Source organism: Nerophis ophidion, linkage group LG01, assembly GCF_033978795.1.
Source record: "Nerophis ophidion isolate RoL-2023_Sa linkage group LG01, RoL_Noph_v1.0, whole genome shotgun sequence".
Classification (NCBI taxonomy): domain Eukaryota; kingdom Metazoa; phylum Chordata; class Actinopteri; order Syngnathiformes; family Syngnathidae; genus Nerophis; species Nerophis ophidion.
In genome coordinates, this window is record NC_084611.1 from 15,033,519 (window position 1) to 15,059,515 (window position 25,997).

The 25,997-nt window shown below is 34.8% G+C and overlaps 1 protein-coding gene across 2 annotated transcripts in view; it reads left to right on the forward strand.

Annotated features, from left to right (window-relative positions):
- The first annotated feature begins 405 nt into the window (after positions 1-405).
- zgc:153993 (uncharacterized protein LOC767645 homolog) overlaps positions 406-25,997 on the forward strand; it is a 28,896-nt gene continuing 3,304 nt past the window's right edge. The window contains exons 1-4 of one of the 2 annotated variants that reach the window (XM_061896958.1): positions 406-652; positions 10,871-10,923; positions 14,259-14,420; positions 24,321-24,453. In XM_061896958.1, the coding sequence (XP_061752942.1) occupies positions 10,871-10,923; positions 14,259-14,420; positions 24,321-24,453 (348 nt within the window). In that variant the 5' untranslated portion in view covers positions 406-652. The remainder of the gene's footprint in view (positions 653-10,870; positions 10,924-14,258; positions 14,421-24,320; positions 24,454-25,997) is intronic. The other variant, XM_061896947.1, reaches the window with a different exon arrangement.

Consider the following 25,997-nt stretch of genomic DNA (forward strand, 5'->3'; position numbering starts at 1 on the left):
CAACATGGATATTGATTCATTATGATTTTTTGAGCAATGACCGTTTTAAAGAAAAAAAAAAACAGCCAGCTTTGTGTTATTAGAGTCATATTAGTCTACTTTTTGATATTTTTTTCTGTAATGGTGTTTTTTAAAAAGCAAATGTTCCTGCACTTTGGACACTAATTAACGAGATATTCTGGCATTGAATAAAGATAATAAAAACATATTAATATATGACTTATTTTTTAATGACTGACACCCTTTTGGGTCCCCGGGACCAAACTTGTGATGGGCCTAAAGGTAAATAAATAAACTGATTTGGAAGCGCCCTGTTTAAAAGCGTTGCTTTGGCGCAGACTAGCGGCAGGAGAAGGTACTGCTGTGGCGCAGACTAGCGGCAAGATAAGGTACTGCAACACCCTGGTTGCTTTCCGCCATGACACTTCCGTGTTCCCAACTTCCCGAAAGGGAAAGAAGTTTTCTCGCTGCTGTTGCTGCCTGCCGCCTTCTAACGAAACCTTTTGTAACTCACGTCTTTTTCTGTCCATGCACACCTCGGACGTTTTATCACAATTGATATTCACTTGTTCGCGCCAGTCCTAGAATATGTCTGAAGACAGAAGCGGCAACGACGACAAAGAGAAACTTGAAGGTGCTGTGGGTGGTGAAGGTATGTTTTATTGATGTCTTACTAAATGACTTTCTTATGTTCATATAACTCATTTACTTCTTACTAAATAACTAATAATGTTCATATACCTCATTTATGTGTTACTAAATAACTTATTTGTGTTCATATATCTCATTTGTCTTGCTAAATAACTTTTTTATGTTTATATAACTCATTTACGTCCCACTAAATAACTTATTTGTGTTCATATACCTCATTTATGTCTTACTAGTTTCAATATCTCATTTATGTCTTACTAAAGACGTATTTATGTTTATATACTTCATGTATATCTTACTAAATAACTTATTTGTTCATATATCTCATTTATGTCTTACTAAAGACTTATTTATGTTTATATACTTCATATATCTCTTACTAAATAACTTATTTGTTCATATATCTCATTTATGTCTTACTAAAGACTTATTTATGTTTATATACTTCATATATATCTTACTAAATAACTTGTTTGTTTATATATCTCATTTATGTCTTACTAAAGACGCATTTATGTTTATACACTTCATTTATATCTTACTAAATAACTTATTTGTTTATATATCTCATTGATGTCTTACTAAAGATGTATTTATGTTTATACATCTCATGAATGTCCCACTAAATAACTTATTTGTCTATATACCTCATTTATGTCTTATTAAATAACTTATTAATGTTCATATACCTCATTTATGTTTTACTAAATAACTTATTTGTTTATATACCGCATGTTTGTCTTACTAAAGACTTATTTGTTTATACATCTCATTTATGTCTTACTAAATAACTTATCAATGTTCATATACCTCATTTATGTCTTACTAAATAACTTATTTGTGTTCATATACCTCATTTGTCTTACTAAATAACTTAGTAATGTTCATACACCTCATTTGTCCTACTAAATAACTTATTCATGTTCATACACCTCATTTATGTCTTACTAAATAAGTTATTTATGTCTATATATCTCACTAAATAACTTTTTTGTTTATATATCTCATGTATGTCTTACTAAAGACTCATTTATGTTTATATATCTCATTTTTGTCTTACTAAAGATGTTTGTTTATATACTTCATATATATCTTACTAAATAACGTATTTGTTTATATATCTCACTTATGTCTTACTAAAGACTTATTTATGTTTATATACTTCATATATAAATTACTAGATAACTCATTTGTTTATATATCTCATTTATGTCTTACTAAAGACGCATTTATGTTCATACACTTCATTTATAATTTAACAAATAACTTATTTGTTTATATTTCTCATTTATGTCTTACTAAAGACGTATTTATGTTCATACATCTCATAAATTTCTCACTAAATAACTTATTTGTCTATATACGTCCTTTATGACTTATTGAATAACTTATTAATGTTCATATACCTCATTTATGTCTTACTAAATAACTTGTTTATATACCTCATGTTTGTCTTACTAAAGACTTATTTGTTTATACATCTCATTTATGTCTTACTAAATAACTTATCAATGTTCATATACCTCATTTATGTCTTACTAAATAACTTATTTGTGTTCATATACCTCATTTGTCTTACTAAATAACTTAGTAATGTTCATATACCTCATTTATGTCTTACTAAATAACTTATTTATGTCTATATATCTTACTAAATAACTTATTTGTTTATATATCTCATGTATGTCTTACTAAAGACTCATTTATGTTTATGTATCTCATTTTTGTCTTACTAAAGATGTGTTTATGTTTATATACTTCATTTATATCTTACTAAATAACTTATTTGTTTATATATCTCATTTATGTCTTACTAAAGACGTATTTATGTTTATACACTTCATTTATATCTTACTAAATAACTTATTTGTTTATATATCTCATTTATGTCTTACTAAAAATGTATTTATGTTTATACATCTCATAAATGTCTCACTAAATAACTTATTTGTCTATATACGTCATTTGTCTTATTAAATAACTTATTAATGTTCATATGGCTCATTTATGTCTTACTAAATAACTTATTTGTTTATATACCTCATGTTTGTCTTACTAAATACTTATTTGTTTATACATCTCATTTATGTCTTACTAAATAACTTATCAATGTTCATATACCTCATTTATGTCTTACTAAATAACTTATTTGTGTTCATATACCTCATTTGTCTTACTAAATAACTTAGTAATGTTCATACACCTCATTTGTCCTACTAAATAACTTATTCATGTTCATATACCTTATTTATGTTTTACTAAATAACTTATTTATGTCTATATATCTTACTAAATAACTTATTTGTTTATATATATCATGTATGTCTTACTAAAGACTCATTTATGTTTATATATCTCATTTTTGTCTTACTAAAGATGTGTTTATGTTTATATACTTCATTTATATCTTACTGAATAAGTTATTTGTTTATATATCTCATTTATGTCTTACTAAAGATGTTTTTATGTTTATACACTTCATTCATATCTTAATAAATAACTTATTTGTTCATATATCTAATTTATGTCTTACTAAAGACGTATTTATGTATATACATCTCATAAATGTCTTACTAAATAACTTATTTGTCTATATACCTCATTTATGTCTTATTAAATACCTTATTAATGTTCATTTACCTCATTTCTTACAAAATAACTTATTTGTGTTCTTATACCTCATTTGTCTTACTAAATAACTAATTAATGTTCATATACCTCATTTATGTCTTACTAAATAACTTATTTGTGTTCATATACCTCATTTGTCTTTCTAAATAACTTATTAATGTTCATATACTTCAATTATGTCCTGCTAAACTTATTTGTTTATATATCTCATGTATGTCTTACTAAAGACTCATTTATGTTTATATATCTCATTTTTGTCTTGCTAAAGATATATTTATGTTTACATACTTCATTTATATCTTACTAAATAACTTATTTGTTTATATATCTCATTCATGTCTTACTAAATCACTTATTTATGTTCATATAACTCATTTGTCTTACTAAATCACTTATTTGTGTTTATATAACTCATGTATATCTTACTAAATCACTTATTTGTTTATATATATCATGTATGTCTTACTAAAGACTCATTTATGTTTATATATCTCATGTATGTCTTACTAAAGACTTATTTATGTTTATACATCCCATTTGTCTTACTAAAGACTCATTTATGTTTATGTATCTCATGTATGTCTTACTTAAGACTTATTAATGTTTATATACTTCATTTATATCTTACCAAATAACTTATTTGTTTATATATTTGTGATTTAGGGTTATATAAATAAACATTGATTGATTGATTGATATATATAATCTGTCTTACTAAAGACGTATTTGTGTTTATATATCTCATTTATGTCTTACTAAATCCCTTATTTATGTTTATATGACTCATTTATATCTTACTAAATAAATTATTAATGTTCATATACCTCATTTATGTCTTACTAAATAACTTATTTGTTTATATACCTCATGTTTGTCTTACTAAAGACTCATTTGTTTATACATCTCATTTATGTCTTACTAAATAACTTATTAATGTTCATATATCTCATTTATGTCTTACTAAATCCCTTATTTATGTTTATATGACTCATTTATATCTTATTAAATAACTTATTTTTTATATATATCTCATTTATGTCTTACTAAAGACGTATTTATGTTTATATATCTCATATATGTCTTACTAAATAACTTATTTTTGTCTATATGTATCTCATTTATGTCTTACTAAATCACTTATGTTTATATAAATTATTTATATCTTACTAAATAACTCATTTGTTTATATATCTCATGTATGTCTTACTAATGACGTATTTACGTTTATATATCTCATTTATGTCTTACTAAATAACTTATTTATGTCTATATATCTCATTTATGTCTTACTAAATAACTTATTTATGTTTATATAACTCATTTATATCTTACTAAATAACTTGTTTATAAATCTAATTAATTTCTTACTAAAGACGTATTTAGGTTTATACATCTGATTTATGTCTTACTAAATCACTTATTTATTTTTATAAAACTCATTTATATCTTACTAAATAACTTATTTTTTTTAGATATATCATGTATGTCTTACTAAAGACTCATTTATGTTTATATATCTGATGCATGTCTCACTAAAGACTTATTTATGTTTATATGCTTCATTTATATCTTACTAAATAACTTATTTGTTTATATATCTCATTTGTCTTACTAAAGACGTATTTGTGTTTATACATCTCGTTTATGTCTTTCTAAATCATATTTATGTTTTTATAACTCATATATATCTTACTAAATAACTTATTTGTATATACATCTCATGTATGTCTTACTAAAGACTGAGCGATATGGCCTTTTTTTAATATCTCGATATTTTTAGGCCATGTCGCGATACACGATATATATTTTGCCTTAGCCTTGAATGAACACTTGATCCATATAATCACAGCAGTGTAATGATTCTATGTGTTCCCATTAAAACATTCTCCTTCATGCTGCATTAATATATGCTAGTTTTAAACTTTAGGACTGCAGAGTTCCTATCTTCACAATAAAAGCGCTGCTTCCTCTTGCCTGTGCTAACAAAATAAGAGTCTCAGAAAGCTGGCGTGCACAAGCTTGCAAGCTACGGAGCTAATGGATTTCTTGTAAAATGTATAAAAATGAGTATGGAAACTGGACAAATAAGATGCCAAAAACCAACCAATTTCATGTGGTATTGGACAGAAAGGAGGACTTTTGTTCTCCTCCATTTGAAAATGCCGACGTTATCCGCACTTCTGTCGGATTCAAATCAATGCAAGTCATCCGAATCAGGTAATACTCCAACTTATATTCTTGTCTTTATGAAAGAAAGGGCTCTATATGTGTTAAACATTATTGCATTATCATTAAAAACCTTTAATATGTTAACAAAAAAGTATGTTTCATAAATAAAAACATATAAATGATATATATGAATGAGGTAGATCCCCTCGACTTGGTCAATTGAAAAGTAGCTCGCCTGCAGAAAAAGTGTGGGCACCCTTGGTCTACTGAAACTGCTTCATTTTTGATGCACAACTGCTGGTTCAATGCTAGGCTTTTATCAGATTTTCCGTATTTTTCCTACAGACAGCATTTGGTGACCTCAAACAACAAGGCTATGGATTGATTCACACTGGTTTTTGCCTTTTGAAGGGTACTGGAAAAACTGTGAAATTGATCTTAAAAGTCCTTAAAAAGTGCTTGAATTTGGCCATGGAAATGGTGTAGGAACCCTGTATCTTACTATTCACACATTTATGTTTATATATCTCATTTATGTCGTGCTACTGTCATATTTATGTGTACATATCTTACTAAAGACATATTTATGTTTGTATATCATGTATGTCTTACTAAAGAACTTATTTATGTTTATAAGTCTCTACACTTTTACTGCGTTTGACAACATGTTTTAAACCAGACATTTGTGTGGACGGTGAGCGCATCTAGAGACTTGAACCTCTTGGAGGAAACCGCCGTTCCCCGGCAATGGGAGTCGTAAAGTTTGTTATTGTTATGATATTTAAGAAATGAAATCACTAAACATTGATAATTGATGTAACAGTATTTATGAGTAAAGGAGACACATTAAGCAAGCAAAAAAAAAAATATATATAAATTTAAATAATTTAATACGAAATACAGCTTTTCTCATGTTTCCATATTATTATGATGACACAATGATGTTGATGTCAAACATGCAAACAGTTATAAATTAAGACACATTTCAAATATTTCCATTTTGGAAAAGAAGTAGGAGGAAGCAGAGCTCACTTAATCATTCCCATGTTCTACTTCATAGCAATTAGTAACTAATACTATTTATCTAATGAGTTTGTTTTTGTTATTTACACTTTGGGGCAAGAGCTACGCATCACATAAAAATGGTTAGTTATTTGCCTGATGTAGCAGCAGAAATGCAAACAATGTTTTTAAATTAATAATTACTGTTTTCTGTAGTTATACTTCAAGACATTGGTGTCAAACTCTGGCCCGCCGTGTAATTTAATTTGGCCCTTGAGGCAATATCAATTTAGCATTAGAGCTGGCCCGCCGGTGTTATACAGCGTCAGTGCCGCTGTAACACCGTATTCACCGCTAATACTCAGACTTGCCAACCCTCCTAATTTTCCCGGTAGACTCCCGAAGTTTAATGCCCCTCCTGAAAATCTCCTGGGCCGACCATTCTCCCGAATTTCTACTGATTTCCACCTGGACAACTATATTGGGGGCGTGCATTTAAGGCACTGCCTTTAGCGTTCTCTACAACCTGTCGTCACGTCCGCTTTTCCTCCATACTAACAGCGTGTTACATAATATTTGTGGCTTTTACACTCACACACACAAGTGAATGCAATGGATACTTGGTTAACAGCCATACAGGTCACACTGAGGGTGGCCGTATAAACAACTTTAGCACTGTTACATATATGCGCCACACTGTGAACCCACACTAAACAAGAATGACAAACACATTTCAAGTGAACATCCGCACCGTAACACACCAGAAACCCTTTCAGCACTAACTCTTCCGGGAAACTTCCAGCAAACTGAACAATAATTAATGTTTTTTTTCATGCATTTTCTCTTGCTACTTCAAGGCTTGAATGATTGGTTCATTCATTATTGTTATTTTATTTTCAAATTTACTATTATCCTGTGGAAAAAAAATTATATTTGCCTCAGAAGATTGCAAATAGAAAAAAAAGCATTACATTTTTATTTTATTTTATTTGATATGCCATTGATATTTTTTATTATTATTATTATTATTTGAAACTGGATTTTGCATGTCACTAAAGTTATATAAGCCTTGCTTGTTCAATATTTAATGCAAAACTTGTTTGGGTCCCTATGAAAAGGTTAATTTGTTCAACCCTGGCCCGCGGCTTTGTTCCGTTTAAAATTTTGGCCCACTCTATTTGAGTTTGACACCCCTGCTTTAAGAGATACTTTAAGAGAGAGCCAAGTAAAACATGTTTTTTCATTGTAATCCCATTGGGTTTGAGTTTTTTTCTTGCCCTGATGTGGGATCTGAGCCGAGGATGTCGTTGTGGCTTGTGCAGCCCTTTGAGACACTTGTGATTTAGGGCTATATAAATAAACTTTGATAGATGATTGATTGATTGATATATGTGATTTAGAGCTGCAGCTATTGAATATTGTATTCTGATCGAGTATTCGAATAAATCCTAGTTTTGCTTAATTAAGGTTTGATTATACATGTTAAGATGTGCCCTTAATTATTGCGTTTGGCCTAATTATATTTTATTTTCTAAATGCCTTTTTTCATTATTAAAGGCTGACACGCACAGCTGAAAGGTGTCCGTGGTTGATCGTGCTAATAAAAACAGGTGTGGCCACAGCCCTGTGTGCTGTGTGGTGTGACCGCATAAACAACGTTCTTGTCTCTTGTGCGTTTTTGATGATTATTATACGGAGCTGTTTAAAAAATGTTGTTTTCTCCTCGCAAATCCGCTTAGCTGTTTTCAACCTGCCAACAATACATAAACAATAAAAAAAAGACAAACCACTCAATAATTACGACAATAGATTTACATTTTTAGAATGCCATCCAGTTCATTGCATGCAAAATTGTAATCAATGTTCCTTTTTGCCATCATAACATGTTTGAGATGAAAACACAAATATATAATATTTGTTCAAAATTTAAATTCCCTGAGGAAGTTAAAATAAAAATATATTCTTAGTATCAAAAATAAAACAAGAACAGTTTTCATTATGTCAAACATAAAAATTGGAAAAGGTAGTGCCTTTTATTTCTGCATTTGAAATGTGCTGCTTCACATTCAGAACCAATATGGCTGACAGGAACTTGGCACACAAGTTCCCGTGACACACTGTGAACAAGGACTTGGCACTCTTACATTCTACAGAGTTTGGTTGGTGCAAGTGCAAGCTATCCAAGTAGCATGAGGTTGAATGACTTGAATAACCCGAATAAGTTTGCACGACTACTTTCGCGTGGTTACTAATGAAAGGCTAAATGAACACGACACCTCGGATAGCCTTGTTAGTTTTCAACGCCTTTTGGCGGCATTTGATGACATCGTGATAGTGAGAGAACACATCCCGGTTATCATAATGAATACCATTTATTTTAGAGATGACCGATGATGGCTTTTTTGCTGATTTTCCGATATTGTCGAACTCTTAATTACCGATTCCGATTAACAACCAATACCGATATATGCAGTCGTGGAATTAACACATTATGCCTAATTTTGTTGTGATGCCACACTGGATGCATTAACAATGTAACAAGGTTTTCCAAAATAAATCAACTCAAGTTATGGGAAAAAATGCCAGCATGGCACTGCCGTATTTATTATTGAAGTCACAAAGTGCATTATTGTTTTGTTAAAATGCTTCAAAACAGCAGCTTGGAGTTTGGGACATGGTTTAACTGAGAGCATGTCGTGTAACCAGAGGTGGGTAGGAACGCGCTACATTTTCTCCGTTACATCTACTTGAGTAACTTTTGGGATAAATTGTACTTCTAAGAGTAGTTTTAATGCAACATACTTTTACTTGAGTATATAGAGAAGAAACGCTACTTTTACTCTGCTCCATTTATCTACATTCAGCTCGCTACTCAGTCTGCCCTCTACCCCAGGGCAGCTGTGGCTACTAATGTCGCTTACCACCACCAGGTGTGAATGAATGTTGGGTCCCACTACTCTGTGAGCGCTTTGAGTGTTTAGAAAAGCGCGATACAAACCTAAGTTATTATTATTATTATTATTACTCGCTACTGATTTGTATCAATCTGTTAATGCACGCTTTGTTTGATTTGGTTTTGTCAGACAGACCTTCAAAGTAGGATCTATCCCATACCTGCATTTCACCAATCAAATGCAGTCAATGGTGACGTTCGACTCCGTTTCACCAATCAAACAGAGCCAGGCGGTCACATGATTAACTGCACTTTAAAAAAAAAAAATTAATTAAACCTTTATTTATAAATTTCAACATTTACAAGCAGTTGAAAATAATAATCAAATTAAGTACCAAAACAGTATAAAAAACGTACAAAACAGCGCCAGGGGTTGTAAATTCAAAGTAACTAAAATAGAATGCAAAAAAAAAAATATATATATATATATATATATATATATATATAAAATAAACAAAGTGCAAAGCCATAGGCTCACTCAATCTCAGTAAACAACTTAAATTTGGAACACAGCATCATCGTTTTCACAGCTTTTTGGTTGTTAGAGGTTGAGTGTTTTAATGTAGAGTTTTAAATCTTTTTTAAAGGCACAAAAAACAGGTCGGGTATTTTGAAACTTACATTTATGAATATAAAACTTAGCCAATCGTATAATGAGGCTGCAAAGGTAAAATTCATTTTGAATTTTTTTTTCTCAATACACTGTAAAACCAAATATATAATTTAATATATTTAATTTTTTTAGTTGCTTAAGAGATATTCCTGGCTCTGAATTTGTTCATTGCTATTTTTATGTTTTTGTGCATTACTTGTTGCCGTCATTAAACGAACAGGTTACTCATCAGTTACTCAGTACTTGAGTAGTTTTTTCTCAACATACTTTTTACTTTTACCTAAGTAAATATTTGGGTGACTATTCCTTACTTGTACTTGAGTAATAAATCTCTAAAGTAACAGTACTCTTACTTGAGTACAATTTCTGGCTACTCTACCCACCTCTGCGTGTAACCACTCAGATGGTTTTGTGGGTGGGACAATGCTGGGCGCTGCAGAGACGTACTGACAGAGGCAGAGGCAGAACTAAGCGGAGCAGCTTGTTAAGACTTTAAATTAGGTGGTGGCTCTTTGTTGTTAAGGCGCCCGCCTTAACAACAAAGCACTGCAGAGACTTATTTATGTTTATATATCTGATTTACATCTTACTAAAGAGGTATTTGTGTCTATATATCTCATATATCGGCACATATAACGGTGCACTCTATAGTCCGGGAAATTCGGTAAAATCGCATTCTTGTTCACATAAAAACGACTGATATTGCGATACGTGGATCTAACGTGGATATATTGAGACAGTATGGTTATTCCTGAGCTATGTCTTGTATGGAATGGTTGGATTCCCTAAGATTGTAGGCCTATTCTGTTTTTTTGTCTCCAATGTTCTAATCCAAGTGTTGTGTTGAACAGATGTCATTGACGATCCCATCCTGGAACAAGGAGCAGTGGTCCTGCGAGGGTGAGTGAGTGGCCACATTCAGTCTACCGGTAATAGAAGGATGCGGGGCGGGTGGGGGGTTTGGGGGCACTTTGACGTACATTAACGGTGCTAAGAGCAAACCAAAGTACGCCAATATATGCTAAGCTAGCTGGACAAAACAATCATGTTAGCTTTGTTTTAATACGTCACAGGAAATTTGTGGAATATCTGATAACAAGGGCTGTCAAAAATAGCGATTATTCACGAATATAGTGCATTAATCATGTATATACACATATTAATCACACAATTTTTTTCCTTTCCAAACAATAACATTGCATTTGTGGCCAGGTCTTTTTTGGACTCATTTTAAGTTCATTGAAATTAAGCTGCTTATCATGCTAACACGCGTCAAGTACCAAGTTATGTGACTATGCTTTCAAAATTAGCTTGAAAAAGTTAGCATTCCAACAGTTAAGATGCGTCAACTAACAAGTTGTATGACTATGAAGCGTATGCATGCAAAAGTAGCTTTAAAAAGTTAGCATGCCAACAGTTACAATGTGTCAATTACTAAGTTGTATGACTGTGAAGTGTATGCCTGCAAAATTATCTTTAAAAAGTTAGCATAACAATTAGCATGCGTCAAGTACCAAGTTATATGACTTTGCCAAATTAGCTTTAAAAAGTTAGCGTCTTAACTATTAGCATGTGTTAAGTACCAAGTTATATGACTATGAAAAGTATGAATGCAGAATTAGCTTTAAAAAGTTAGCATGCTAACAATTAGCATGTGTCAAATACCAAGTTATATGACTATGAATGGTATGCATGCAAAATTATCTTTAAAAAGTTAGCATAACAATTAGCATGTGTTAAGTACCAAGTTTTATGACTATGAAGCCTAAGCATGCCAAATTAGCTTTAAAAAGTTAGCATGCATCAAGTACCAAGTTATGCCTATGAAAGGTATGCATGCCAAATTAGCTTTAAAGAGTTAGCATGCTTACAGTTAGCATGTGTCAAGTACCAAGTTGCATCACTATGAAGCCTATGCATGCAAAATTTTCTTTAAAAAGTAAGCATGATAATTAGCATGCGTCAAGTACCAAGTTTTACGACTATGAAGCGTACGCATTCAAAATTATCTTTGAAAAGTTAGCATAACAATTAGCATGCATCAAGTACCAAGTTATGACTATGAAAGGTATGCACACCAAATTAGCTTTAAAGACTTAGCATGCTAACAGTTAGCATGCGTCAAGTACCAAGTTGTATGACTATGAAGCGTATGCATGCAAAAGTAGCTTTAAAAAGTTAGCATGCCAACAGTTACAATGTGTAAATTGCTAAGTTGTATGACTGTGAAATGTATGCCTGCAAAATTATCTTTAAAAAGTTAGCATAACAATTAGCATGCGTCAAGTACCAAGTTATATGACTTTGAAGCGTATGCATGCCAAATTAGCTTTAAAAAGTTAGCATGCTAACAATTATCATGTGTCAAATACCAAGTTATGACTATAAAGCTTAGGCATGCCAAATTAGCTTTAAAAAGTTGGCGTGCTAACAATTAGCATGTGTTAAGTACCAAGTTATATGACTATGAAAAGTATGAATGCCAAATTACCTTTAAAAAGTTAGCGTGCTAAAAATTAGCATGTGTCAAATACCAAGTTATATGACTATGAAGCGTATGCAGGCAAAATTAGCTTTAAAAAGTTAGCATAACAATTATCATGTGTCAAGTACCAAGTTTTATGACTAATAAGCCTATGCATGCCAAATTAGCTTTAAAAAGTTAGCATGCATCAAGTACCAAGTTATGCCTATGAAAGGTATGCATGCCAAATTAGCTTTAAAGAGTTAGCATGCTTTCAGTTAGCATGTGTCAAGTACTAAGTTGTATGACTATGAAGCCTATGAGTGCAAAATTTTCTTTAAAAAGTTAGCATAACAATTAGCATGCTTTTTACCAAGTTTCATGACTATGAAGCGTACGCATGCAAAATTATCTTTGAAAAGTTAGCATAAAAATTAGCAAGCATCAAGTACCATGTTATGACTATGAAAGGTATGCATACCAAATTAGCTTTAAAGAGTTAGCATGCTAACAGTTAGCATGCGTCAAGTACCAAGTTATATGATTATGAAGCGTATGCATGCAAAAGTAGCTTTAAAAAGTTAGCATGCCAACAGTTACAATGTGTCAATTACTAAGTTGTATGACTGTGAAATGTATGCCTGCAAAAATATCTTTAAAAAGTTAGCATAACAATTAGCATGCGTCAAGTACCAAGTTATATGACTTTGAAGCGTATGCATGCCAAATTAGCTTTAAAAAGTTAGCGTGCTAACAATTAGCATGTGTTAAGTACCAAGTTATATGACTATGAAAAGTATCAATGCCAAATTAGCTTTAAAAAGTTAGCATGCTAACAATTAGCATTTGTCAAATACCAAGTTATATGACTATGAAGCGTATGCATCCAAAATTATCTTTAAAATGTTAGCATAACAATTAGCATGTGTCAAGTACCAAGTTTTATGACTATGAAGCCTATGCATGCCAATTTAGCGTTAAAGAGTTAGCATGCATCAAGTACCAAGTTATGCCTATGAAAGGTATGCATGCCAAATTAGCTTTAAAGAGTTAGCATGCTTACAGTTAGCATGTGTCAAGTACCAAGTTGTATGACTATGAAGCCTATGCGTGCAAAATTTTCTTTAAAAAGTTAGCATAACAATTAGCATGCGTCAAGTACCAAGTTTTATGACTATGAAGCCTATGCGTGCAAAATTTTCTTTAAAAAGTTAGCATAACAATTAGCATGCGTCAAGTACCAAGTTTTATGACTATGAAGCGTACGCATGCAAAATTATCTTTGAAGTTAGCATAACAATTAGCATGCATCAAGTACCAAGTTATGACTATGAAAGGTATGCATACCAAATTAACTTTAAAGAGTTAGCATGCTAACAGTTAGCATGCGTCAAGTACCAAGTTATATGACTATGAAGTGCATGCATGCAAAATTTGTTTTAAGAGTTAGCATGCTAACAGTTAGCATGTGTCAAGAAACAAATTTTATGACTATGAAGCGTATGCATGCAAAATGAGTTTTAAGAGATTGCATGCTAACAGTTAGCATGTGTCAAGGACCAGGTTATATGACTCTGAGTCGTTCGGTTGCAAAATTGGCTAAAATGGGAAAAAAATAAAAGAGGCTCAAATCTGCCTCAATTCAATACGTATGTAACATTGAAGTATGTGGAAGAAGTGTGAGGCCCCCGAAGCAGGTGTCTTTGGGTGGGACGGGATTATTTCAGGTGTGGCCATGTGACAGCCCTGCATTAATCCAGCTCCCATTGTGGCAGGTACGTAATTGAGCGGATAAACATGGAGCACCCCGGTCGAAACGTTTGTTCCGAGGACCTGGGCGGGACGCCAGACGAGCAACAGGAACCACAAGTCAAAGAAGTTGTGGAGCAGCTCCTGAAGATTGCAGATGATTTGAACAGGAATGCTGAGCTCCAAAGGTATGTTTGAGTGGATACACTGCTCGTGTTTTGACTTGTCACCTTGGACTCGGCACTTGACTTATGTAAGACTTATGTAAGACTAAAGTCTGCCATGATAAGTAGTCTGGTTGTTGTTGAAAGGAAAGTGAATGTTGAGTTGACTCTCGTATGCTTAAAATGATCCAAATATGTAATTATTACATGTTATTATGAATGTGACGGATACTACATTACATATATACATACAGAGTGAGGCGGAATATATATATATATATATACAGTATATATACAGTATTTCCTGGAATTGCCGCCGGGTATATATTATCCGCTGGCCTCGTTTTACCGCCGGGTCAAACTTGTTTAGCAAAATAATTAGCGCATGCCTCGGTTTACCGCCGGGTCAAACTCGTCACGTCGCGAGTGTGTAACACGGGTGAGAAATAAGATATATTTCCTGTCAGGGCATCCCCTCATATTACCTGCGCCGTTTCCACGTTTAATCTCGCAAATTTAACACAGGCGCTCACGTGACCCGCTGCAGCCTATCGCGCTCTATATAATCCAGCGTTCCAAGATGGCTGCCAGGTGCGGTGGCTAAGCCTGGGGACATCTGAAGCCGGAATGTTGTAAAGTTGTCGTTTGCCTGCATATCGTAAAAACAACTGTCCAACATTTTACAACTAATTGTAAACTTATAGGTGCCGACCATCAGGGCCGAGTTGCGATGAGAGAGTGTGGCGATGTTTAGATATTAAGCCGAGTTGGTGAGTGAATTTGTTTGCTAATAGTAGCTACTAGCCGTACCCATGTATTTTCTATGGGCGGTTAGCATCGGGTTTTAATCCCGTTTCCTCCAATGTTTCTGATCCGATTGATTTTATATTTATGTCGAGTCTTTATTTTGGGTACTTACATACGGTGGCTGAGTGTTGTGGCGTTTTAAAGGGGAACATTATCACCAAACCTATGCAAGCGTCAATATATATCTTGATGTTGCAGAAAAAAAGACCATGTATTTTTTTAACCGATTTCCTAACTCTAAATGGGTGAATTTTGGCGAATTAAACGCCTTTCTGTTTATCGATCTTTTAGCGATGACGTCAGAACGTGACGTCACCGAGGTAACACACCCGCCATATTCATTTTCACATTACAAACACCGGGTCTCAGCTCTGTTATTTTCTGTTTTTTCGACTATTTTTTGGAACCTTGGAGACCTCATGCCTCGTCGGTGTGTTGTCGGAGGGTGTAACAACACTAACAGGGAGAGATTCAAGTTGCACCACTGGCAAGAAATCTGCCGCCAGACCCCCGTTGAATGTACCAAAGAGTCTTCACATTTTACCGGCTATGCTAAGACATACATGGCACAGAGATGTATGGATAACCTGCAGATGCATTTGCAACGATTATGTCAACGAAATCACAAAGGTGAGTTTTGTTGATGTTGTTGACTTATGTACTAATCACACATATTTGGTCACGGCATGGCTGCCAGCTAATCGATGCTAACATGCTATTTACGCTAGCTGTATGTACATTTGAAACTAGATACCCACATATAATGCGAAACAAACAATTACCAATCGACGGATTTAAGTTGCTCCAGTGTCACAAGATGCGAAAGTCCTGATCGTTTGGTCCGCACATTTTACCGGCGATGCTAATAAGGCAGCCATGCTATGGGCCACTTCATTAGGTACACCCACGCTATGGCCGACTAGCGTCAATAGCTATTTGCTCAATAGCTTCAATTTCTTCTTCAATTTCGTTTTCGCTATCTGCCTCCATACTCCGACCATCTGTTGCAATACATGCGTAATCTGTTGAATCGCTTAAGCCGCTGAAATCCGAGTCTGAATCCGAGCTAATGTCACTATATCTTGCTGTGGTAACCGCCATGTTGTTTGTATTTGCAGCACTGTATGACGTCACAGGGAAATGGATAGTGGTTTCGAAGATAGCTAAAATAAGGCACTTTAAAGCTTTATTTAGGGATATTCCGGGACCGGTAAAATTTTGAAAAAAACTTCATAAAATACAACAAGCCACTGGGAACTGATTTTTATTGTTTTTAACCCTTTTGAAATTGTGATAATGTTCCCCTTTAAGGCCATCTGCATTTTTTATGCTACATATTAACTGTTCCGAAGGTTTGCATATTTATGTAATTGTTCCTTTAGTTCCTCAAATAGATCGTTTCTGTTAAGGGTTCAATTATTATTATTTATTTCTATTTCATATGTGTCGTTTGGAAAGGTATAATGTGTTTCATTAAGTTGTTAAATAGTTGCTATGGCTTCGGTTGCTATGGTTTCCTGTTGCTATGGTTACGGGCAGTTCCGTTTCCGCCGGCACGTTAAACAAAGTGTTAAAAGAGCTGCGGCATTAACAAGCAACGTAGCGTCGGTAATACTACACGGGAGATAATTCACCACGGTTGCAGTTCAGAGAAATAACCACAGTAAGCTTCCTATTTCAGTGTGTTATAAGTGACAGTTAATAAGTTGCACTCGTTAAAGTTTAGGACGTTTGGGCACTCACGTTGCCAGTAGATAGGACGGGTGTGCTAACCGCAGCTCGCACGTGTGTTAGTTTACTGCACAGTAACTTCACGAACGGCGGGTTTAGTCACGTATTAGTTAAGTTTGTTAAAGAGACCCTCTCCCCTGTGACTGTTTACTATTTGGAGAGCGAGTGTGGAACATTATAAAGAGTTTAGTTGGGTGCTATCATGGTTATGAGTGTAATTAATGTGTTTATTATTGTCTGGTTATTGTATATTTATGTGGTGTATATAGTAAATTGTTCAACTATATAAGCCGTCTCCTCTCGCTCTCTCTTAGACTAGATTTATTGGGTAAATAGTGAATAATTGGAGCATCCCCCCCCAACGTAAAATACAGTCCTTCACAGGCTCCCGTACATTAAGGTATTTTTTTATTAAATGTGCTTTTCATGATGGTATCCTTACATCACACTCAAATTTATAAGCGCAGAACTAAATTTACCGCATGCCTTTGGTAAGCGCCGGAGTGAGAAGAGGTTTTAAAACAATTAGCGCGTGTTTACTTTTACCACATGCCTTTGGTAAGCGCAGGAGTGAGAAGAGGTTTTAAATTAATTAGCACCCCGGCGGCAATTCAAGGAAATACAGTATATATATAGCGGTTGTAGCTGAGATAGGCGCCAGCGCCCCCCCGCAACCCCAAAAGGGAATAAGCGGTAGAAAATGGATGGATGGATACATATCTATATATACAGTGAAGAAAATAAGTATTTGAACACCCTGCTATTTTGCAAGTTCTCCCACTTAGAAATCATGGTGGGGTCTGAAATTTTCACGGTAGGTGCATGTCCACTGTATGAGAGATAACCTAAAAAGAAAAATCCAGAAATCACATTCTATGATTTTTTTAACAATTTATTTGTGTGATACAGCTGAAAATAAGTATTTGAACACCAACATTAATATTTGGTAGGGTAGCCTTTGTTTGCAATTACAGAGGTCAAACATTTCCTGTAGTTCTTCACCAGTTTTGCACAGACTGCAGGAGGGATTTTGGCCCACTCCTCCACACAGATCTTCTCTAGATCAGTCCGGTTTCTGGCTGAGTATCACAGACTTTCAGCTCCATCCAAAGATTTTCAAATGGATTTAGGTCTGGAGACTGGCTAGGCCACTCCAGAACCTTGATATGGTTCTTACGAAGCCACTTCTTGGTTTTTCTGGCTGTGTTCTTTGGGTCATTGTCATGTTGGAAGATCCAGCCACGACTCATCTTCAATTATCTAACTGAGGGAAGGAGGTTTTTGGCCAAAATCTCACAATACATTGCTGCAGTCATCCTCTCCTTAATACAGTACAGTCGTCATGTCCCATGAGCAGAAAAACACCCCCATAGCATGATGCTACCACCCCCATGCTTCACAGTAGGGATGGTGTTCTTAGGATGGTACGCATCATTCTTCTTCCTCCGAACACGCATAGTGGAATTATGACCAAAAAGGTCAATTTTGGTCTCATCTGTCCACAAAACTTTCTCCCATGACTCCTCTGGATCATCCAAATAGTCATTGGCAAACTAGAGACGGGCCTTAACATGTGCTGGTTTAAGCAGGGGAACCTTCCGTGCCATGCATGATTTCAAACCATTACGTCTTGGTGTATTACCAACAGTGACCATGGAAACTGTGGTCCCAGCTCTTTTCAGGTCATTGACCAAGTCCTGCCGTGTAGTCCTGGGCTGATTCCTCACCTTTCTTAGCATCATTGAGAACCCACGAGGTGACATCTTGCATGGGACTCCACTCCGATTGAGATTGACCGTCATGTTTAGCTTCTTCCATTGTCTAATGATTCCTCCAACAGCGGACCTTTTTTCACCAAGCTGCTTGGCAATTTCTCCAGAGCCCTTTCCATCCTTGGGGAGTTGTACAATTTTGTCTCTGGTGTCTTTGGACAGCTCTTTGCTCTTAGCCATGTTGAATGTTTGGGTCTTACTGATTGTATGGGGTGGACAGGTGTCTGTATGCAGCTAACGACCTCACACAGGTGCATCTGATTCAGGATAGTACAGTGCAATGGAGGAGGACTTTTAAAGGCGGACTAACAGGTCTTTGAGGGTCCTAATTCTAGCTGATAGACAGGTGTTCAAATACTTATTTTCAGATGTATCACACAAATAAATTGTTAAAAAATCATTGATTGTGATTTCTGGATTTTTCTTTGTAGATTATCTCTCATACAGTGGACATGCACCTACTGTAAAAATGTCAGACCCCTCCATGATTTCTAAGTGGGAGAACTTGCAAAATAGCAGGTTGTTCAATTACTTATTTTCTTGACTATATATATATATATAATATATATATATATATATATATATATATATATATATATATAATATATATATATATATATATATATATATACATAAAAACCCCGTTTCCATATGAGTTGGGAAATTGTGTTAGATGTAAATATAAACGGAATACAATAATTTGCTAATCATTTTCAACCCATATTCAGTTGAATATTCTACAAATACAACATATTTGATGTTCAAACTGATAAACATTTTTTTTTGCAAATCATTAACTTTAGAATTTAATGCCAGCAACACGTGACAAATAACTTGGGAGAGGTGGCAATAAATACTGATAAAGTTGAGAAATTCTCATCAAACTCTTATTTGGAACATCCCACAGGTGTGCAGGCTAATTGGGAACAGGTGGGTGCCATGATTGGGTATAAAAACAGCTTCCATGAAATTGTCGAACAGTTTTAGAACAACATTTCTCAAGGAGCTATTGCAAGGAATTTAGGAATTTTACAATCTACAGTCCGTAAAATCCTCAAAAGGTTCAGAGAATCTGGAGAAATCACTGCACGTAAGCGATGTTATTACGGACTGTTGATCCCTCAGGCGGTACTGCATCAAAAACAGACATCAGTGTGTAAAGGATATCACCACATGGGCTCAGGAACACTTCATAAATTCACTGTCAGTAACTACAGCTGGTTACTACATATGTAAGTGCAAGTTAAAACTCTACTATGCAAAGCCAAACCCATTTATCAACAACACCAAGGAACGCCGCTGGCTTCGCTGCGCCCGAGCTCATCTAAGATTGACTGATGCAAAGTGAAAAAGAGTTCTGTGGTCTGGCGAGTCCATATTTTGAAATTTTATTTGGAAACTGTGGACGTGGTGTCCTCTGGAACAAAGAGGAAAATAACCATCCGGAATGTTATAGGCGGGAAGTTCAAAAGCCAGCATCTGTGATGGTATGGGGGTGTATTAGTGCCCAAGTCTTGGGTAACTTACACATCTGTGAAGGCGCCATTAATGCTGAATGGTCCATACAGGTTTTTGAGCAACATATGTTGTCATTCAAGCAACGTTATCATGGACGCCCCTGCTTATTTCAGCAAGACAATGCCAAGCCACGTGTTACAACAGCGTGGTTTCATCGTAACAGAGTGCAGGTACTTTCCTGGCCCGCCTGCAGTCCAGACCTATCTCCCATCGAAAATGTGTGGCGCATTATGAAGCGTAAAATACGACAGCGGAGACCCCGGACTGTTGAACGACTAAAGCTCTACATAAAACAAGAATGAGAAAGAATTCCACTTTCAAAGATTCAACAATTAGTTTCCTCAGTTCCCAAAGGTTTATTGCGTGTTGTTAAAAGAAAAGGTGATGTAACACAGTGGTGAACATGCCCTTTCCCAACTACTTTGGCATGTGTTGCAGCCATGAAATTCTAAGTTAATTATTATTTGCAAAAAAAAATAAAGTTTATTAGTTTGAACATCAAATATGTTGTCTTTGTCATGCATTCAACTGAATATTGGTTGAAAATGATTTGCAATCATTGTATTCCGTTTATATTTACATCAAACACAATTTCCCAACTCATATGGAAACGGGGTTTATATATATATATATATATATATATGTATATATGTATATATACGTATATGTATATTGCCAAAAGTATTTGGTCACCTGCCTTGACACACAAATTAACTTGAAGTGCCATCCCATTCCTAACCCATTGGGTTCAATATGTCGGTCCACCTTTTGCAGCAATTACAGCTTCAATTAGGAGTGTGTTTAGAGGAATTTTCGACCATTCTTCCAAAAGTGCATTGGTGAGGTCACACACTGATGTTGGTGGAGAAGGCCCGGCTTTCAGTCTCCGTTCTAATTCATCCTAAAGGTGTTCTATCGGGTTCAGGTCAGGACTCTGTGCAGGCCAGTCAAGTTCATCCACACCATGTCTTTATGGACCTTGCTTTGTGCCCTGGTTCACCGTCATGTTGGAAAAGGAAGGGACCCGCTCCAAACTGTTCCCACAAGGTTGGGACCATGTGTCCACAATGTTTTGGTATCCTGGAGCATTCAAAGTTCCTTTAACTGGAACTAAGGGGCTGTGCCCAACTCCTGAAAAACAACCCCACACCATAATTCCTCCTCCATCAATTTTCACACTTCACAATGCAGTCTGAAATGTACCGTTCTCCTGGCAACCTCCAAAGCCAGACTCGTCCATCAGATTGCCAGATGGATTGGTGTGGTTCATCACTCCAGAGAAGGCGTCTCCACTGCTCTAGAGTCCAGTGGGGACGTGCTTTACACCACTGCATCCCACGCTTTGCATTGGACTTCGTGATGTATGGCTTAGATTCAGCTGTTCGGCCATGGAAACCTATTGCATGAAGCTCTTTGTGTACTGTATGTGGGCTAATTGCAAGGTCACATGAAGTTTGGAGCTCTGCAGCAACGGATTGTGCAGAAAGTATTTCCACTATGCGTTCCAGCATCCGCTAACCCCTTTCTTAACAGTTTACTTGGTTGCTGAGTTGCTGTTGTTCCCAAACTCTTCTATTTTCTTATAATAAAGCCGACAGTTGACTTTGGAATATTTAGGAGCGAGGAAATTTCACGACTGGATTTGTTGCACAGGTGGCATCCTATGACAGTTCCACGTTGGAAATCACTGCGCTCCTGAGAGCGGCCCATTCTTTCACAAATGTTTGCAGAAACAGTCTCCATTCCCAAGTGCTTGATTTTATACACCTGTGGCCGGGCCAAGTGATTAGGACACCTGATTCTCATCATTTGGATGGGTGTCCAAATATTTTTTGGGCAATATAGTTTAAATATGTATGTGTGTATGTATATATAATATAATATATATATATATATATTTTTATAAATATATATATATATATATATAAAGAGCAGAAAACGAAACCACATCATCTGGTACAATCCACCATTCAGCAAAAACGTCTCAACCAATATCGGCCACAAGTTCCTCACTCTGATCGACAAACACTTCCCCAAAGGCAACACCCTAAGAAAAATATTCAACAAGAACAACATCAAATTGAGCTACAGCTATATGAATAACATACAACAAATCATTTCAAACCACAACAAAGCAATTGCAAAAGGCCTGCCTACCCCCAGACTAAACGACTCTGAAACCAATAAGGAATGTAACTGTCGCAAGAAACCTGATTGCCCTCTCAACGGAGGGTGCTTACAGACATCAGTCGTTTACCAAGCAAAGGTAACACGCAAGGACATTAACACATCCGACACGTACGTAGGATTAACCAAAGGAGCGTTTAAAACCAGGTGGAATAATCACAAGGCCTCCTTTAGAAACCAGACATTGCGGAATTCTACAGAACTCAGCAAGCACATTTGGAACCTCAAAGGCAATAATGTTGAATATTCAATAACATGGCAAATTCTTGCATCCAGCACACCTTACAACAGTGGCAATAAAAGATGCAACCTATGCTTAAAAGAGAAACTGTTTATTATATATCATCCAGATCTATCATCCCTCAACAAGCGCAGTGAAATCATTTCAACATGCCACCACAGACGGAAACACCTCCTAGGTAACACATGAGCCAATCACCACACCCTACGCCTGCCTGTACTCACCCACTCTGTGCCCTATATAAACCATTGTATGTGAATGCTTCCATTAAAATCTCCTGATGATTGAGGGAACCCCTCATGAAACAGTTCTGTAGAGATGAAGTAGTCTTGTGATTTTTCCCACACCTACATATATATATATATGTATATATATATATATATATATATATATATACATATATATACATATATATATATATATATATTAGGGGTGTAATGGTACACAAAAATTTCGGTTCGGTACGTACCTCGGTTTAGAGGTCACAGTTCGGTTCATTTTCGGTACAGGAAGAAAACAACAAAATATAAATTTTTTGGTTATTTATTTACCAAATTTGTAAACAATGGCTTTATCCTTTTAACATTGGGAACATCGTAATAATTCTGCCCACGTTAATCCACATTAAACTGCCTCAAGTTGTTGCTTTGATTAAATAAAATGACAAAACCTTTCTTCTACATATAAAAAGTGCAACATTAAACAGTTTCAAGTCAACTCATCATGCTTAATTAAATTACAGCATTTGGGAAGTCTGTAGTTGACTTTTATTATGCAAACGCACGCACACACTTAGCAAAATGAGCTAACGTAACGCTAAAAGCTATTAGCCTTCACCTCAACTATGAGCGAGTTGAGCTGCAGTTTAAGTTTCTAGAAGGTCAAGGGGCTCATAGTGATGTTTGTAATAGTTGTGACTGGGAAGTGTTTTTTATATTTTGGGGAGTGTACGATGTCCGCCGCTCACCTGCTTAACACACATCTGCTCATCTCGACGCCGGAGCACTAACCCCATGCTTTCTGAATACGCACTGCTGATTGGCTTTTACATCGCTCTGAATACGCATTGCTGATTGGCTTTGTATGTAACCAATCAGATGGTTGTGTAGGCGGCACAATACTGGGTGCTCACTGCTCAGACAGAGGCAGAAAGCAGAGCAGCTTGTTAAGACTTTAGTTTACAAACTCGTTCGATACACCCTCGTACCGAACCGAAACCCCCGTACCGAAACGGTTCAATACAAATACACGTACCGTTACACCCCTAAAATATATATATATATATATATATATATATATATATACACACATCCATTTTCTACCGCTTATTCCCTTTTTTGGGGTCGTAGGGGGGCGCTGGTGCCTATCTCAGCGGAAGGCGACGTACACCGTGGACACACACATACATATATGTATATATATATATGTATGTATGTATGTATGTATGTGTGCTAAGCTGCTATTCTATTTAAATAATGAATTAATGACTAACTTTGCTACTAAAGTATTTTTGATAACAAAAATAAAGCTATGCTAGTAAACAACAAAATGGTAGATGAAATATGTTCTATGATGCGGATATAAGTGACAAGATGATGTTTGACTGCATGCCAATGATCGACCGTGTGTGTGTGTGTGTGTGTGTGTCTGTGTGTGTGCAATTGACAGACTAATCAACCAGGTTCAAGGGAACTGTGCTCAGGATATTTTTATGAAAGTTGCCAGGAACATCTTTGCTGACGGCATCAACTGGGGGAGAGTCGTGGCTCTCTTCCACCTGGCATACAGACTCATATACAAGGTAAATTAATACTTATTTGTACCACTTATTATACAGACTTTATACATATATATATATAAATATATATATATATATATGTGTATATATATATATATATATATATATATATATATATATATATATATGTATATATATATATATATATATATATTCACAGTATCATGTTAAACCCGCTTTTGGTCCCCTGGGGGACCGAAAGCAATGGACCACATATGCGGTCCTCTCCAAGGTTTCTCACGGTCATCATTGTCACTGTCACCGACGTTCTATTGGGTGTGAGTTTTTGAGTTTGAGTTTATTTCAAACATGCAAGCATACAACATGATACATCACAATTTCCAGTTTCAACATGTTCGAAAAGGAGTAGGAAGAAGCAGAGCTTATTTAATCCTACCCCTTTTTTTTTTACATAACAGTTGCTAAAACTTTTGTTCACTTTCTGTTCTCAATGTATTCACAATATACTCCATAAGTAATCACAACAAAAATAAATAAATAAATAATTGGTGAAGCAAGTTTTTCGTTGCCCTTATGTGGGCTCTACCGAGGATGTGGTTTGTGCAGCCCTTTGAGACACTTGTGATTTAGGGCTATATAAATAAACATTGATTGATTGATGTATGTATGTATATACATATATATATATATATATATATATATATATATATATATATATATATATATATATATATATATATATATATATATATATCTTTGTGAGTGTGAATGTTGTCTGTGTTGGACCTGCGATGAGGTGGCGACTTATCCAGGGTGTACACCGCCTTCCGCCTGATTGTAGCTGAGATAGGCACCAGCGACCCCAAAAGGAATAAGCGGTAGATAATGGATATATATATATATATATATATATATATATATATATATATATATATATATATATGTGTGTGTGTGTGTATCTATATATATATGTAGGTGTGGGAAAAATCATAAGACTACTTCATCTCTACAGAACTGTTTCATGAGGGGTTCCCTCAATCATCAGGAAATTTTAAAATAAAATATATATCAGGAGATTTTAAAATCTCCTGATGATTGAGGGAACCCCTCATGAAACAGTTCTGTAGAGATGAAGTAGTCTTGTGATTTTTCCCACACCTATATATTGGTATCGAGCACTATTCTCTGGATAATCCAATCAAGACATATATATATATATATATATATATATATGTATTTACATATATATACTTTATATGTGTATATATATAGATATATTGATATATATGTACTGTATCTATACATATATATTTATACAAATATATGTAAATATATATACACAGTACATATATATACAAATATATTTAGATAAATATAAATACCTAGATATATGTAGGATAGGATAGGTGCTTTGTCATTGTATTTGCAACACAATGAAACTTACTACATGTATATATATATATATATATATATATATATATACATAAATACACACTGTGTATGTATAAATATATTTATATATATTTATAAATAGATATCCATCCATCCATTTTTTACCGTTTGTCCCTTTTCGGGTCGCTGGTGCC